This window comes from Grus americana, chromosome 2, assembly GCF_028858705.1.
Source record: "Grus americana isolate bGruAme1 chromosome 2, bGruAme1.mat, whole genome shotgun sequence".
NCBI classification, from domain to species: Eukaryota; Metazoa; Chordata; class Aves; order Gruiformes; family Gruidae; genus Grus; species Grus americana.
The window spans coordinates 124,044,624-124,060,850 of NC_072853.1; the positions used below are offsets into that span (position 1 = coordinate 124,044,624).

A 16,227-nucleotide genomic window follows, 5' to 3' on the forward strand; every position below is an offset into this window, starting at 1 on the left:
CTTTCCCACTTCGCTGGGTGTCTCCGTGTCTATATGCGTGGCACCCGCCCACGCGAAGGGGCCTGCGCGGCTCCCGCGGCCCGTGGCAGCCGGCCGGGTCCCGCTGCCAGGGCAGCGCCCTGCCCCTGGCTCGGGCAGGCGGGGCGGCCGAGGGGGCGGCGGGCTCCCGCGGGTCACCAACCGCCGCCCAACTCCCCTCGGCAACTCGTGAGGAGGCGGCGCAGCGGTTCCCTCTCCCGGCGCGGCCCGGCCCCTTCTCCCTCGGGCGCCGCCCCTCTCCGCGCCGCCTGTGAGTCAGGGCTTTGCCGGGCACGGGTGGCAGCCGCGGCCGGAGGGGGCTCGCAGCCTCCGCCGCGGGGCTCCATGGAGAAAGCGGCAGCGGTGAGCGAGGGCGGCGGCAGCAACAGCAGCAGCCGCAGCAGCAGCCGCCCCACGTCAGCGGGCTCGTCTCCCTCGTCCTCCTCCGCCAGCCGCGGGCTGCCGGGCCGGGCGGCGGCCGCGGGGAGGCTGGATGGAGGCGGAGGGGCCGGCGGCAGCAGCAGCCCCGGCTCGGCGGCGGCCAGCCCGGGGGGCGCGCAGGCGCCCGGTGGCGGCGGCGGCGGCGGCAGCAGCAGCAGGCGGCGGGAGCCGGTGCTGGAAGGGACGCTCAGCAAATACACCAACCTCCTGCAGGGCTGGCAGAGCAGGTAAACCGCCGGGCCGGCCCCCGGCGGGGCTGTGGGGCCGCGTCCTCTGTCAGCGGGCGCCGCTCCTCACGCCCAGCCGCCCTCAAGATGGTGTCCGGGCAGCTCGCGACGCCGCCCCGACCCGACCCCTCCCCGGCCGCCGCGGGCAGGTAGGCCGGGCTGTGCCGCCAGCCCTGCCCGAGGCCAGGCTCCATTCCCCTCCGCGCCCGCTTTCCTTCATTTTGTTTTACTTGTTTGTTTTCCCAACCGAAGGAGCAGTTGGGCATAAGGACGGGGCGGGAGGGGGCGGCCCGGTGTTGGGGCGCACAGGGTAACGCGGCCGGAGCGGTGAGCCCCAGCGCTGCCGCCGCAGGTGCGGGCGGGGGCAGGGGAGGAGTAACGCTGCACATGGTGTTCTCCCGGCAGTGTTCCGTTTTTAAGCTCCTTTTCTATCACGTTAGTTTCCTTCTTCTGTGAAGTTATCTTGGATAACTAAAGAATGGGAAACTGGCTGAGAGTCTCCCAAAATAAACAGGAAAAATGCCACGCTTGTGATTATTACTTTTTTTTTTTTTTTTGCTACGGGGTGGGACAGTGGAAACAGTTACCTATGTGTTTAATAACATCTCTTCTGTTGCTATGTCCTTCCTGTTTGACAAGTCCTAATTTATGTTGATAGGGTGCCAGGCCCTGGTCCTGCAATTTGTTGGGTGCGGACAGGCTGATGTGCATCTGTGGAAGTCCCGGGGAGGGTCTGGTTTTGAATCTAGTGTCTCAGTACAAAATTTTTTACAGAGTTGAAGCCAGCCTGTGGAATTAATAATGCTGTGGTGGGATCTGCTGAAATCAAGAGAGGAGATTTCTTATTAGCATTTTACTTCTTATTATTACTCTGTTCTCTTAGTGGATGGATGAGAATGAGTCTCTAAAACTTGACTTTTTAATGTAAGGCGTCACAGTGAAGGTTTTGAAGAGAAGCAAATGCTTTAGAGAGAACACTTACAGGACTAGTTAAAAACCTCTTCACAAACCTTTAAAAAAACCAAGAAAACCCCAAATGTACCAAACCCTGCTGTTGCTCATATTAAGTGATCCCAGGCAGTAAGAACATGGGAATGGCTGGGACCTTGATGTTCTGAAAGTAATTTTAACACACTTATAAATGACAGAGTTAAATTGCACAAATGCCAATGATGCTATGATGCTGACTCGTGTGAGGCTAAATCAGTCGTAGGAGTACTGTAGCAGTACTTCCTGAAAAGTTTTAGGAACTGGTCTAATTCCATACACTGGAGGGCATGCATAGGTGTACCAGCTATGAGTGATAATGAATATGCCCAGTATGATTTGGATAGACATCCCCATAAAACTAAGCTGCTTCAGTGGAGACATAGTGTCTCTTGACTGTCATTTGGTTACTGCAATTTGGCTACTGCAACTGTGCTAGTTTCACATTAGACTTGTATCTGTTGGTTGATTTATGCAGTCCTCCTGTAGTTTTGTTTAAAAACCAACCACACACATTTTGATACCTAAAATACAGGACTAAAATCCATGAGTAAAAATTAAAAGTCCACCCTCCTCCTTTTTTCCCCTGACACTTCCATCTCTTTTTGTAGAAATGGTAACTAACTAACCATGTGAGTGATTTTAAGGGTCACTTCCATGTAATCTGATGAAATTACAAAGTAGAGGTCTTTGCTTATAAATCTTTGGGTCTAGGACTACCTGTTTGTTGTATTTGGGCACAGATTAAATCTCTGATAAGGCTCATAGCTTGAAATAGCATGTATAATCTGTGTATGTCCAAGAGACTTTTATCTGCAAACATCATGGAAAAAAGATAAATGTTACTTAATTCTACCATAGCACTTGGAAATTAATGTCTGTTTATTTTTAGCAGTCTTTTTTTTTTAATGCTGCTTTATCATGCTTTGTCAATTGCCAATTTTATTTTCTGTAAATCTGGCTGTTTGTGCAAGTGGTTTATGATGACACAGAGCTTTTAGGCTAAGTAACTTTTTCAGTTTGTTGACTTACTCTGTTCAGTCGATTTATGTATCTGTTGTTTGGGATGGGGAATCTGATACATGTTCTAAACAGAACAGTTGAAACTATATAATGTCCAGTAAATGAATAGTGATCTGTGAGTTCCAGCATGGTTGTCTGTTTGGCCTTCTGAGTATTTGTTATGGAGTGTGTTTTCTGTGAATTGGAGCTCAGTCTATAAGATTTGGTAAGTGACTTCATAGCTGGCACCTACAAATCAATCAAGAGTGTATGTGTTACTGAATGATCATAAAAATTAGTTTTGATTTACTTCATCTGGAAAAACCACAAGATTGCTTAACTGCATGATTGATACAACCAGATGGTGTTAATATAAATAAAATGGAAAAATAAAAACTGACAGAGTTCAGTGATCATGGATTTGGAATGCTCTTTAAAGCTCCTGATCCATTAGCCTAAATAATTTAAATGTATTTAATGTTACATTATGCCATGTGGTATTGAAGTTGAAAGGCTTTCTTAGGTTATCCAACATGTACTGTGCGGAGTAGCCTCTACAAGTCTAAAGAAATTATTGTCATTTGAATTATAATAAATTAGTGTAGCTTTTTTATCAATGGTCCTTTAACAGGTGTATGCAAGATAGTCTTATTTTGGATGAGGCAACTGAGTATGAATATTGAAGCATAACACTGCATTTATAAGCACTCACTGAAGTAATTGAAGGCCTCAAATTCAGTCAATCTGGAGAGCTACGTTACTTCTTATTTAAAGAATTTTGAAGGTTTGTTGTTTATTGCTAAAGAAATCTATTTTTTCAGTTCTAGCAGGTCAGGAACAACCTGATCTGGAAATAAATGAGGTTTTTCACCTTTATAACAAGCAGAAGGAATTGCTATGTTTTTGTGGTTGTTTTTTTTTTTGTTTCATTGTTTTGAGGCAGTTTGTGCGATAAATGTGTCAAGGGGCCTGAGCATCTACAGCGTCTCTGCTAAAGTCTGTAACATTCTGTAGATTTACACAGGTATGAATGCAGAGAGCGGAACTTCCATCTAAAACACAGATGCTTTGACATAAGAACACTTGTATCTGGTCTGAGACATCGGGGCATCTGACTGTCTTTACTATGAAATTACAAATAATTATGTTCTCAGAATTGAAGTACTGTTACAAAGTGTTTCGGTTGGGATTTACTTGTTCTATGTGTATGGGAGAGTAGTAGCTTGTATTTTAAATGGAGTTGTGTGGGTTTGATGGACAAATATGTCTCTGTAGAATCCTCTCATGTCATGCAAAACCTATTTTGCCTGAATTAATTTGATATTAATGAAAAACTTATTGCTTGTGGCATTATTACCCTGTTCTTGACTAGATTGGTAAAATGTTGTAAAAAGTCTTAAAACGCCATTTGCCCAGAGTAGTGTGAAATTCACATGTGGTCTGCCTCCCCCTACCCACTTTTTCCTTGAAAATGTTTTTAGTACTTGTAGGGGCCTGTCCTGCAAGCATGTATAAGCCCCTGGATCATCTGCATTTGGGCTCGGGCTTAAATTTGGATTTGTAACAACAACAAATGGAGCACCAGCTGATGGATGATGTTGCCTTCCTGAGCTGAACTGCTGTGTGTAAATTGTGTGCTGCCCAGGTGTTTTCTCAAGTGTTACTTTGGCCTATTCCTGTTTCCTCTGTCAGTTGATTAATGTATCATGTTACCAGTCTGCGTGAATTGTGCCCAATGTACTTCTTGTGCTTGGACACCACCAGACTTCTTTTGGGGATTAGCTGCATTCCTTGTATGTCCACAAAAAGTGTACTTTAGGGCAATTTGGGGATTTTTTGTGCTCAGTCTCTTTACTGGGCTTCACAATGCTGTGGTGTAGTATCTTTGCTTGTGTAGTTGCAGAGAACAGTTGCAATCTGACTGCTGCCACCACAGAAAGACCCTTCCTTATTTCCGGTGTCCCAAACAGCAGCTAGGATACAGCTAGAAGAACCAGCAGACTTTAGTGCTACTTTAGGGGCTGACTTTGGCCCCCAGAGGTTATGCTGCTCTGACTAGCTTTGAGATAGTTAATACCCCTAGTAGTTGCTAATACTTCAATGGTACCAGTCAAGCCTTTTTCCAGGGAAAAAAATGAGTAGATGGTTACTGAACAAACTACATGACTATAGTTGTATAGTTATACCAATATAGCTGCTGGCAGGGAAGTCTATCCTAGAGAAATAAACTGGTTTTCTAGAATAAACCATACTGTCAGGATTCTAATGGTAGACAGTGTCCGAGAAGAAGATAACCATGTGCTTATGTAGTGTTTGTGGAGTTTGCTGAAATGGGAATTTTTTGTGTTCTTTCTAGAATCAGATTAACACCAACCCCTTCACTGCATATTTTTTAGTCTTAGTGTGTTTCTGGCATATCTATACAGGGCTTTGTGTAGTGTTGTAATACCTTCCAGGATTTATTTGCGGAGTTTGGGACACAGGAGACAATTTTAAGGAGCCAGAGATGCAACTTTCTCTCTTTCTTCTGTCATTGGAAGCCTGTTCCTTAAATTCTGGAACCTTGGTTATAATTTGCTAGGAATTGTGGATACACTTTAAATTTTCAAGACATGTTGATAATATTGGGCTAACATTCTATGAAAGATTTTACTAGGAACTGTGTTGTCCCTTCACATTTAGATTCTGTTTGTAGTAGGAAGCAATGTGGAAAAGAAGAAAACTACTTAAAAGCAATGTGTTTTAGTTCTGTTCAACAGACAGGATATTTTCCATGCTGAACACTCAGGAGTCATATATCTTATGTTATTGAAATGTCATTAGTTTGAAATAAACTTGGAATTTAAAATGTCAAAAAATCAGTTATTAGTAAATTCTGTTCTGGATTAAGACACTAATCTTTTTTTCTTAATCCTGAAACCTATGTAGCAAAAGTAATCACATTCAAATGGAAGCTTTCTTTTTTTTCCTCTTCTCCTTCCTTCACTTTTTGCTGTTGAAACTTTTTCCTTCTAAGTACTTACCATTAATGCTCACTTGAAAGAAAGAAAGAAAGAAAAAAGTAATCTTTTTAACTGTATATCCCTAATTTCTTTGTAGGAAAATTAGGACTTTCAGTTAAGATGTACTTTGTTTAGTTAGTGGTTGATTAAACCTAACTGTTTTAATCATGAGCTGGTTGATTTAGTTTGAATAGCTTTTGCTGTTGTCTCTAAACTAGCTCAGTGGGGAGAATGGAGAAGGCTGTTCAAATGAAGTCAGAGAAAGAATTTCAACAAGTAAGAGGGAGGCTGAGAAATCCATCATTCTCTGCCCTTCATTGATGCTTACAAGGAACATTTTGAAGAAGAGAACTTTGAACCTCAGGCTGAAATGAAAAGGATGGTCTTGTGGTTGAGGAATTGGTTTGTGCTTTGGAGATGTTGTTTCTGGTTGGGGAACTGCCATGGACATTTCTTTTGTCCCCTGGCAGGTAACCCAAGTTCTTTGTTCTGCAGCTGCTTGTGCTACATGGTGTCAGGGCTGCTTATGCCTATGCAGAGGATAAATTCATATAATGTGTAATAATCTAGTGCATAAGATGCATGATGATAATGTAGAAAAAAATCTATTTAAAACAAATGACACTTGGGCATTTTCACTCAAGGCAGCGTATCTGGGATTTGCAAGTGCGTTTCAGAGCTGAGCAGCAGTCTTGTACCAGAGGGAATGAAGTGACAGGCAAAACAGAGCGTGATCTTCCTTTCACCCAGATGTCACACTTAGCTTTCAGACAGTGAAAAGAAGTGGCAGTTGGCACTAAGACTGAAGCACTTACTTACCCTTATCTGAGTTTTGTTATTACTAGCTCATCTTGCTGCTAGCTTTTTGAACGGTGATTTCAATGCAATGATAAATGTGGTTAGAGGGAGCACACATGCCCTTGCTGGCTCCTTTTAAAAAACCTACCAGTTTATGAATATGGATTTTGTTCGTGTAGGAGAAGTGACAGTAAGTTGTTAAACTAAGTAATGTGCCTGGAGTCTTTTTGTGAGTATATAAGAAAAGTATTGGAAAGACTTCCCCAGTTATTTTATATTTAAAAGCAATTGTTTAACAATAAGAATTTAATTGGGCTTTAGCTTCTCCTTGACAAAGTAATCCTAAAATTCTTACTTTGTCCTTTACGATGTATTTAAAAGACTTAACCTTCTAAGTGAAAAGGATGCTAAAAATTGCTATAACTATTATTTTTTAATGTAAAATTATATTTGTTAAATCTGTATTATAATGAATGATGAAACAAAAAGTATTGAATTTGATTCAACTAAAAATGCTGAGTTTGTTCTTTGATCCTAATACACAACTTTATTTTCAAGTATGTTGGCGTTATGCTTTACATCTCGTAGACTTTTGTGGATATCTTACCGAGATGTTTGATTACTTTTTGGAACCTAATCCAGGGAGACAAAGTTTGCTTAGTATTGAACTGTTGCATGTAAAAATGTTTCAGTAAATGCTAAGTGCTACTGTACTTCTCTTTTTCAAGACAGCATTTAATTAGTAGGTAATTTAACATTGAAGAATGTAGGTCCTTAACTGCCCAGTTCTGTAGCACAAGCCATTGAATTTGTTGTGGTTTCTGTTCCACCTAGACTTTTGTGTTTCTCTTTGGATATCTGAGAATTGTTCTTCCAGTGATAGAGGATTCTTCACTATAGCTATGGGAACAATTTGCCTGGCTTTATTTACTGCTTAAAAAGTTGCCTGTTGTTCTTAATACATGTCAACCTTTGACTTTTTACTGAATCTCATTATGCTGGTTATGTATGAGACTGAAGATACCTCTTATCAAATTTAATTTCTGTGTGCAGTCTTTTTGGGCAGGCTAGGTTATCTTTTGTTTGTATTTGGAGTATCTAGACCAATGGAGTTTTATTGCTGCAAGTCAAATCTCTCAGTAATTTTAATAATTTATGATAGTTCTGGTTATTATTTAGTATTTCAATGTTTTTCTTCACATGTGGACACCAGAACTGTGTACAGTTTCAGTTGTGTTTGCAGTGGGGATCAAGTATAGGGGTAATGCATCCCATTTCCTCCAACTCAATATTCCCTGCTTAAAAGTTAAAAGACCATTAGCTTTTTAGGTCTCCATCATTATTTTTTGAACAGTAGGTTGATAATTTTGCCTTTTAAGTTAAACTTGTTAGTCTAACGCACAACACCGAGACCTCATGTTCCCTGTTGCTGCCTGGGTTCTCCAGATAGGTATCTTCATCCCCATGTTCTTGTTACTTCCTACTCGCTTTGCTTAAGCTGTCAGTGGCACAACAACCTGGTGCTTGTTATGCCGTTTTCTCCTGATATCTGGTATACTTTTTGATCCAGTAACATATGGCATAGTACTACCGAAATGAGTGCCAGAAGTGTCAAAATGGAGAGTAGCACTTAACTATCCTTTTTTGGATAAGAAGGTGATGAAAGGGAGTGCTATGGGAGCTGTCTCCTTCCAGTATGCTCTCTCTGTGGTTAGCATGTTTTTGCATATCTCCGGTGATACTTCTTGGGCTTTCTCATGGTGTGTGGATGCCCCATTTTTGAGGGGGTAAAAATAGTAGTTAATTATGTGTTTACAGAAGACAATTTTAAAATATAGTTGAGGAAACTGATTATTAGTTGGAAGAATTACTTGGACAAAATAATCAGTAGATTTTCCTTATCCTGAATTTGTATGAGTCAGTGCTTTTCCAGGTAAATCCTCTGTCTTGTAATTAAGACTTTTTTTGTCACTAGATGTATAATTTTATTTTGACAGTATTGGAATGCATGTTGTTTGCTGATGATGGCTTGTTTTCATGTCATCAGCGATATTTATTGAATTTTTTTCTTCTTTCTGTCTAGGTCATTGCTAAACTCTCCAAAGCCAACAACTCATTGTCAAGGAACCCTATTAGAAATACATTCACTCAAATATCCTAATTTAGTTATATTTTGAGGCTGGCTCCATCTTTTAACTGTTTTTCAATGCATTTAATGTGTCTTGTTAATTTTTTTTAATTGCACTTAAAACTCAGTGCTGCCTGTATTAGAGCATTGCTTCAATGCTGTTAATGTTATGAAGCAAACTTGTGATATCAGAAACCTAGCAGATTTTCTGGAGGAAATATGTTTTTAGTAAATGCATACTGATTGGTGTTAATTATCTTGCTTTAAATATATTTTGTTTGTTTAAAAATGTACTGTATCAGCTGTTGTGTTATTTTATTGAGCATTAGGTAGGCTGAGGCCTATGCAATTAACTAGGCTGTTGCATTTTTACTTTTGAAAATGTTTGCACAGTGTCGTTTCCTTCAGTTTGGGAACTTTCCCGTTGGTTTTGGTGGAAAGAAGCTGGATGCACCAAGTATTGATGAACTCTAGAGTTTTGAGTCATTCCGTATATGCTTGGTGAAACCTAACAATTTGTTGGTAATGTCTTTCTGTTAAAATTACAATTTAAAATAAAAGACTGGACTACACTGATAGGTAGTATTAATTGCTGTATGCTTGGTGCTTGTTTCAGGACCCTTCCACAGGCTAACTGCAGTTGCTATTATGTATCTCTTAGTCCAGTGCACCCACTCAAGAGTGTTGTACAGCATTTGCAGGTGCCTCAAGATATTTGACTGAAAAGACCTTAGGTTATCAATTGGATGGTTCTAAGTTGAAATCCCTAAATTAATATTTTTCTGTGGTTTTGGATAAGTTACTACTACAAGTTCATATATCAAGTACATATTTCTCAGTGACCTGGGAAATGGCTTTGCTTCAACTACACAGCCTTTTAGAGATTACCTGTTGCAGTATTAAGAGTTGTGCCTTGTATAGTATGCCTTTTATCAGATTCCCAAGATTTTTTATAAAATAAGTCAATACTGAATATTTGATTTGCTTGGGAATGGACTTGCAATATGGTTACGAATTGTGACAGGACAACTTGTCTAGGTCATTCAACAGTATATTTAAAAGTCAGAGGAAGTGCATAAATATAAGTTGGGGCTCTGTGTCGATAAAGTTTCCACGTTTATCTTAAGTGCAGAATTGTGAACCATGCTGCCACTTACAGCTATATTGGTTGCTACATCTTTCATTGAGATGGGATGATGCTTTTACATAAGGGATGCATACACGCTGGTTCCAGTGCGTAGATTCTCCCACAGTATGTTTAACCTCATGAGGAGAGAGGTGTGTGTGTTTTTTTAACTTTGGAATACGGAGAAAACCTTCCTAGTAAAAAGAGAATAGTTTAAGCTGGTGCCAGCAAGATCAGGCATTCTGCTATTATTGTCCTTAAATTCTTAAAATTAAAAAAAAAAAGGGGGAAGAGGAGAAATGGCCAATTTCTTGTCTGTTGCTGTTATTGGAGCTGGCAGGGAATTTAAAAGTTGTATCAGGTTTCTCCATTCTACTTTTATCATGGTGATAGGAGGAAGATAATGAACTTGATAATGAAAGATAGGAAGTGTAGGCAAAAAACATGTCATTCATTGCTATAAGCATTTTGCACTAGCACAACTTCTCCTGAAGGTGTGTGTAGTGTTTTGATTTTGTTTGGTGGTTTTTTGTGCCTTATCACAGTAAGCTTTTTATAGAAGTTCTTGCTCTTGACAACAGAATAAAGGGATTTCTCTCTCTCTGTTGGTTTTTGTTTGTTTGTTTGTTTTTAAACTGGAAGGTTTGCCTTCCACACCATATGGTGTAGTGTGGGGTTTGTGGTTTTTTTTTTCTTCTTCTGTTGCCTGTGTTTTGTCTTACCTGGTTACTAGGCTTTGATTTTGTGACTGTTGAGTTTGTGTCAAACTTGATCTTATTTTTATTATGCAAGTGCAAGGAAAGGATAGTTTGGCAATAGAACAAGGGAGGAAAGAAGAGATGTAGAATGGTGGAAAAGGTTTAGAAAAGGAGTTAAAACCTCTGGAGGAGGACTAATGGAGAGAAAAGGAGCCACGGAAAGGGAAGAAACAGGAGAGAAGGAAGTAGATACTGAAGACAGCACAAGGATAGACCTTTACCACTTAAAAAAAAAAAAAAAAGTCTGGAATTCATATAATGTGAATTCAGAATGAAGTCTTGGAAACCCAAGTGAGACAATTTGCTCTTATTTATTAATTTTAATTAATAAGAATGGCACACAATAAGTAGAGGGGAAATTATTCTTGCAGAATGTGCAGTGCAGTGAGGATTTTTCTCGTTTTTCTTTCTTTCCTCCACCACCTTCTGTAGAAGAGCTCATTTCACATCAGTCATCTACTAGCCTGAATAGCAGCCAGAGGAAGCTACTGACAGTGTCCACCTGGATATATATTAACATGCCAGACTTACCTTTGCCCTTTTAAACACAGTATTGCTTATGTGGGAATTCAAGCAGATGTCATGATGAAACTGTTTTCTTGTTAAAGGTTGTAAGTATTGTTTCTTCATTTTTTATTAAAACAGTGAGGATCTGGATTTTGGTAGAACAGTGTTTTTAGAAAAAATACATATATATGAAGCAGCAACCTAATGCATAAAGGTCTTTGAAAGTAATTGTTGCTTGCAAATCTAAATAGACTTTCCTCAAAAGGTTTATGGCTAATACACTGCATATCTCACAACATATTGATGAAACCACCCTCTCATGGACTCTGTGGACTCTATACATATGTTTCTAAGAAACAGTGTTGACAAGATACTCTTGTCGTGAAGATGGCTGCGTATCAACTGTCAGGATAAAGACCAAACATAGAAACTTAAACTTCTGATTTCAGTCAATGAATTGATAGTCCTAAGTGTAAAGGCAAGGCAAACTATTGGACTGCAAAGTATTGGCACAGAAAGCTGAAAAGTTCCAACTATCCTAAGATGATGCAGCATGTAAGAAAGGTCTGGTTTCTGCAAAGCTTTGCTTGAACTAGCTGGGGTGGAGAAGAGATGGAAATGAGCCAGCATGTTGATCTCACAAGCAAGATCCTTACTTTATATATTGTATTTTCTTGCATATGATGCGTAAAGAAAATACTGCATGGTCTTGGATATGTTCATTCTTTTCAACCTGGGACTTTTAGACTATGGATTTTAAAAACAAACAAACAAAAACCCACAACAAAAAACTCAAAAGCTAGGAAAAACAAGCAGAAAGGAAGACATAAAATTAAGAACCTCAAAAATTCCCAAAGCAAGACCTTAAATTGCCTCTTGCTTTTTTCTTCTTCTATGTAAATATATATTTCAAATATATGCAGCTCACAAAAAATGGCATCAGTGTAACATAGCTGAGTTCTCAGCCCCTTGTATGCAAGAGTGGAATGAATATTACTTGTTGAACAGGTTCTGACAGTGAAAAAATGTTTTAAATGAAACTTGCAGTTGGAGAAATGCCAACATTCATGTGGTTCAATTTTGAGAACCTAGATGATAAATTATCTGCATCTTGACAGTGAAAAATAACAGCTGCTATAAACACTACAGTAAAGATGCAGAACAAATTTTAAAACAGATGTTTTATTCCATCAACTTGCACAAAAAATACTGTCCATACAGATGTGTTCAGGAAGTATTTGTCTCATAGAAAGTATCTGATAGTCCATATATTCACTTACAATATATCATAATTTGTGTCTAGAACAGCTGTAGCGAATATACCCTCAGTGAATTATATAAGAATTACAGTGTGGAATGAGGGAGGAATGAGGAATTGGTTTGAGGACTGCTGTCTCCTGGCATCATGTGTATATCTTTCTCTTCCTGGAAATTACCTTTAAAATTTTTGTGTTGCTTTCATGGGTGGTAATCAGCTTTTGTTATGTGTTTCTTCCGTATAAATTATATGAGTAATGTACCTATATCCACAAGCCAAAAATAGCTAGGTGAATGTGAGAGAGTTATCAGGAAAAAATCAAGAAGCCAGATTCTTGATACAGGAGCTTTATATTTGCATTACAACTCTGTTGACCTAGACTGAAGGCAAGCACACTTCAGGTGAAAAAGTGTTTCAAACTGTTTTACTTCTTTGTTTTGTTAGAAATGTTATTAATATTTCAAACATACCATAATATATTAAAAGCCATCAGTAAGCTTGCATCCTTGTCAGTATTGCAATACGTGGCTCAATAAAAGTAAAATACTTACTAAAACTAAGTTGTAGCACAACTGTTCTCTTTTTTTTAAACTTTTAACACCATATTTTATGATGATAGTGTTTTATTACATAAAAAGTTTTATTTTTCATCTGAGAATACTATAGGTACTTTACAAAATTTTAGCAAGCATTAGATGTGATGCTTACATTACTGAGGTTAGACGAAGAGGTGCTTGGTCTCTAACTAAGCACATCTTTCCTCATTAAATGATTACCAGGTGTAATATATATGTTTTACTTTTCTTGCTGTAAAACTGAGATCCACAACTGGCTTTCATTGACAAGGTGGTTTTCAAGTCTAAACATTAATCTTACAGTTTACAGGAAAGTTATTATATCTTGAGGTCTCTTACTCCTTGACATTTTTAGCTACAGACTAGAAAATAACACTGAAGAGTTGCTGGCTCCTGGCAGTGATCTTGCTGAGAACAGAGCATTTACAAAACAAGGATAAGCTATGACGGTCTGGCAAAGAAGTCAGTGAACTGTGATACGACCTCTATAAAACTTTGCTGACTCAAGGCAGCTAATTGAAAATTTATGCTATAATATCCATTGATGGGATGTGGTTATGCTTTGAACCTCATTGGATTGCATTATTGTAATGCAGTACAGTCAGTATCTTTCTCTTGATATGTTCTTGTTCTTAAAATGTTGGCTTCAACAAAATAGGTTCTGAATATTGAAAAAATGTCAACTTGAAATCCAGTTGATCTAAAAATAAACTAGGAGTAGTTTCGAATATACTTGAAACTTTTTCTGCCACTTTTTAAACATATAATGATAGTATGAACTACTTATACTTGCCAGTCCTTAACATAGTGTGTTCTGAGAAAAAATTTTTTCTTACATAGTGAGGTAATCTTTACTAATACAATTACTTCTGTTGTAGAAGATCTCTCTAAAAATTACATGGATTTTTTTTTTAAATTGACTGTGTAGTCATGCTATAATTCCCTTTAATTCCCACCCCTCTGTTGCCAGTGCCTCTATTCTTTTCAGTTTGTTCAATCTTTTTTGGACATCCTAAGACATTTCTGTATTATGTTTATAAAAACTACAGCTATAATTGATGCAAGTCCTGTCCAGTTAAGTGTATGTATACATTTTCTTTAATGCTTACCAGGCTTATATAGTATGTCTGCAATTGTTCCACACCCAGTAAGGAATGCAGTTTAGTGTGCCAAGTAAATTCATCATCATGGAGATAGTGAAATGCAAGGGAGGTTGCTGATAAAATGTGTGGTTCATATTTTTCTTTTCCTTTTCTTCTTTTATCTCTCTCTCCCTCTGGGAGGGCACTTTAATCTAAACATGCTTTTGAGGCTTCTTTCAGAATATTCTTTTCTCCTCCCAAGTCCCAAATTGCACTGTTTAGAGGAAGGTTGGTATTTTCCCCAGAAGTGAAAGCTTGACCTGGGGGTGCTGTCTAGCTGGGTCACTTTGTTCCTGGATGATAAAACACAACGAAAGACTGGAATACCAGAAACTTCTAATTCTTCAGTTTTCTTCTGTCATTAAATAACTTGCTAACAGACTGCTGGTTTTCCCCCCAGTTGCTATATTTTGATAGTAAAAAATGTAGTGAAAATGTAATTATGCTGGGGAAAATGACAGCTTCACTGGTACTCTTATCCTTCTTTTTTAATTAAGGTACTAATTTAGACTTGATAGTCATAAGGAGCTATGAGAACAGGAAAATCAGTTGCAAACAGTCAGCAATTGATAACCTGTCAGTTATGACAGCCTTGTTCAGCTGCTCTGTCCTTCCCAGGGGCTCAGAGGTTCAAACTGCAAGTTTCTGCAGCTTTCCAGTAATCCAGTGCTTTTCCAGCCTTTATGTCCTCGCGTGCCCTGTGCTGCTTACAGGGTGTAGGCAGGTGATACCTGCATTTTGGGGCACTCTGGAACGTTTTGTTGTGGGGTTTCCGATGGCTGGCATTGACGGCTGTCCGCAGCCCTGCTTTGGTGTGCTCAGTGCTACGTGGCCTGGAGTTCATCTGTTCCTGTGAGCTCAGACTCGTATTAGTTGTTGAGCTATACTGAATTAATTCACAGTCCCTGGGCCCAACAACAAAGGATAGGATCCTCTAATATATACTGGATTTCTGCTATGTTGTGAACTAAAGGCTGGCACATTGTTCAAACCCAGGGCTCAGGGCTCCCCATAGTACACTGTGCCCATCAGTATGGGAAAAGCGTTGCAGGTGTCTCCCTGCGCATGACCTTTTGTAGAGGGTTGTGAAAGCTGGTAGGAAGCTTAGGGGGATGCTCCTTGGGCACAGAGGTTCTGGTGGAAGTCCCTGAGGGACAAGCCATGGGAAATAGCTAGACCTTCCAAGCAGACTGTAGCAGCTTACAACTGTTAGCCTCATAACTTGGTTCTTCTCTTTTCTCCATGCTAGTTTTTAAATGGAAGAATTAAAGCCTTGAGGAAGAGGGCTGAACAGATGCCAGATATGATCTTGCTCCTTGCACTGAACGAACAGGTTTTCAGTTGAATATGAAATTTCTCTGTAGGATCAGATAAATGGTATGAATCCACCTGTCCTCCTTCCCGTATTCTAAGGATGTCTCTCCTTTCACATTTATTTGATCCTGCTTTTGATACTATGATGGCAAGTGTAGGGGGAGTAGCGCTGTAGGAGATGGACTGAAGAGAAGAACACATTTGAAAGTAAAGAGATCAGATATGAAAATGTTACATGTGCTAAAAATTAGAGGTGGATGAGCTGTGACCTCAGGTTCTAGAGAGGAGGTTAATGACATCAAGCCTTTTTGGGTTTTAGTGCCCTTGAGCTTAAAATTTGATTTTTCAGAAGTGACATTTGAACAGATTGAATGTAAGGGGTGTGGAATAGGTGTCTCAACCAAGGGAGCTAGAAACTTTGATGGAACTGTCGGCTGTAATAGAGAAAGCAGCTTGTATAGGGGAAAAAATATAGTGCAGTTTCTCACAGATTGCTTATTTGAAATGGTGTCAGGCTATCAGGAACAGATGTCTGAGAGACTGAAAATACCTACTCTACTGATGTTGAATTTTAACTTTCATTAAATAATTCCCTCAACTGGATTTAATTATTGGGATGCTGAATTGCAGGCTTTTTTAAAGGAAAATATCAGAATTATGAAACGTTAACAGTTCTGGAAATGTGAAAACCACTGGATCTCTGCTCTGGCAATGTATTTATTTATTATCTCCGCTTGTTCTGTGCTTACTTCCCCCCCTGCCCCCCATGACATTGTCGTCTATTAGGTACTTGGGCTAATTGTGATGGGTCTCTTCTGTTTTAAAGATTATTTTACACTTATGAATTGGTTTATTCCCCACCCCCTTTCTGTATGCATTTTCCAACACTGGGTTCAGAGGTTCAGTTTGGTTATGCTACTGAAGGAAAAAATGACCACCTTATA

The 16,227-nt window shown here is 39.5% G+C and overlaps 1 protein-coding gene across 1 annotated transcript in view; it reads left to right on the forward strand.

Moving 5' to 3' along the window:
• Positions 1-251: 251 nt before the first annotated feature.
• The window catches only part of OSBPL10 (oxysterol binding protein like 10), a 118,924-nt gene continuing 102,948 nt past the window's right edge, over positions 252-16,227 (forward strand). The window contains exon 1 of the mRNA XM_054817012.1: positions 252-686. Coding sequence (XP_054672987.1) covers positions 364-686 — 323 coding nt within the window. The 5' untranslated portion in view covers positions 252-363. The remainder of the gene's footprint in view (positions 687-16,227) is intronic.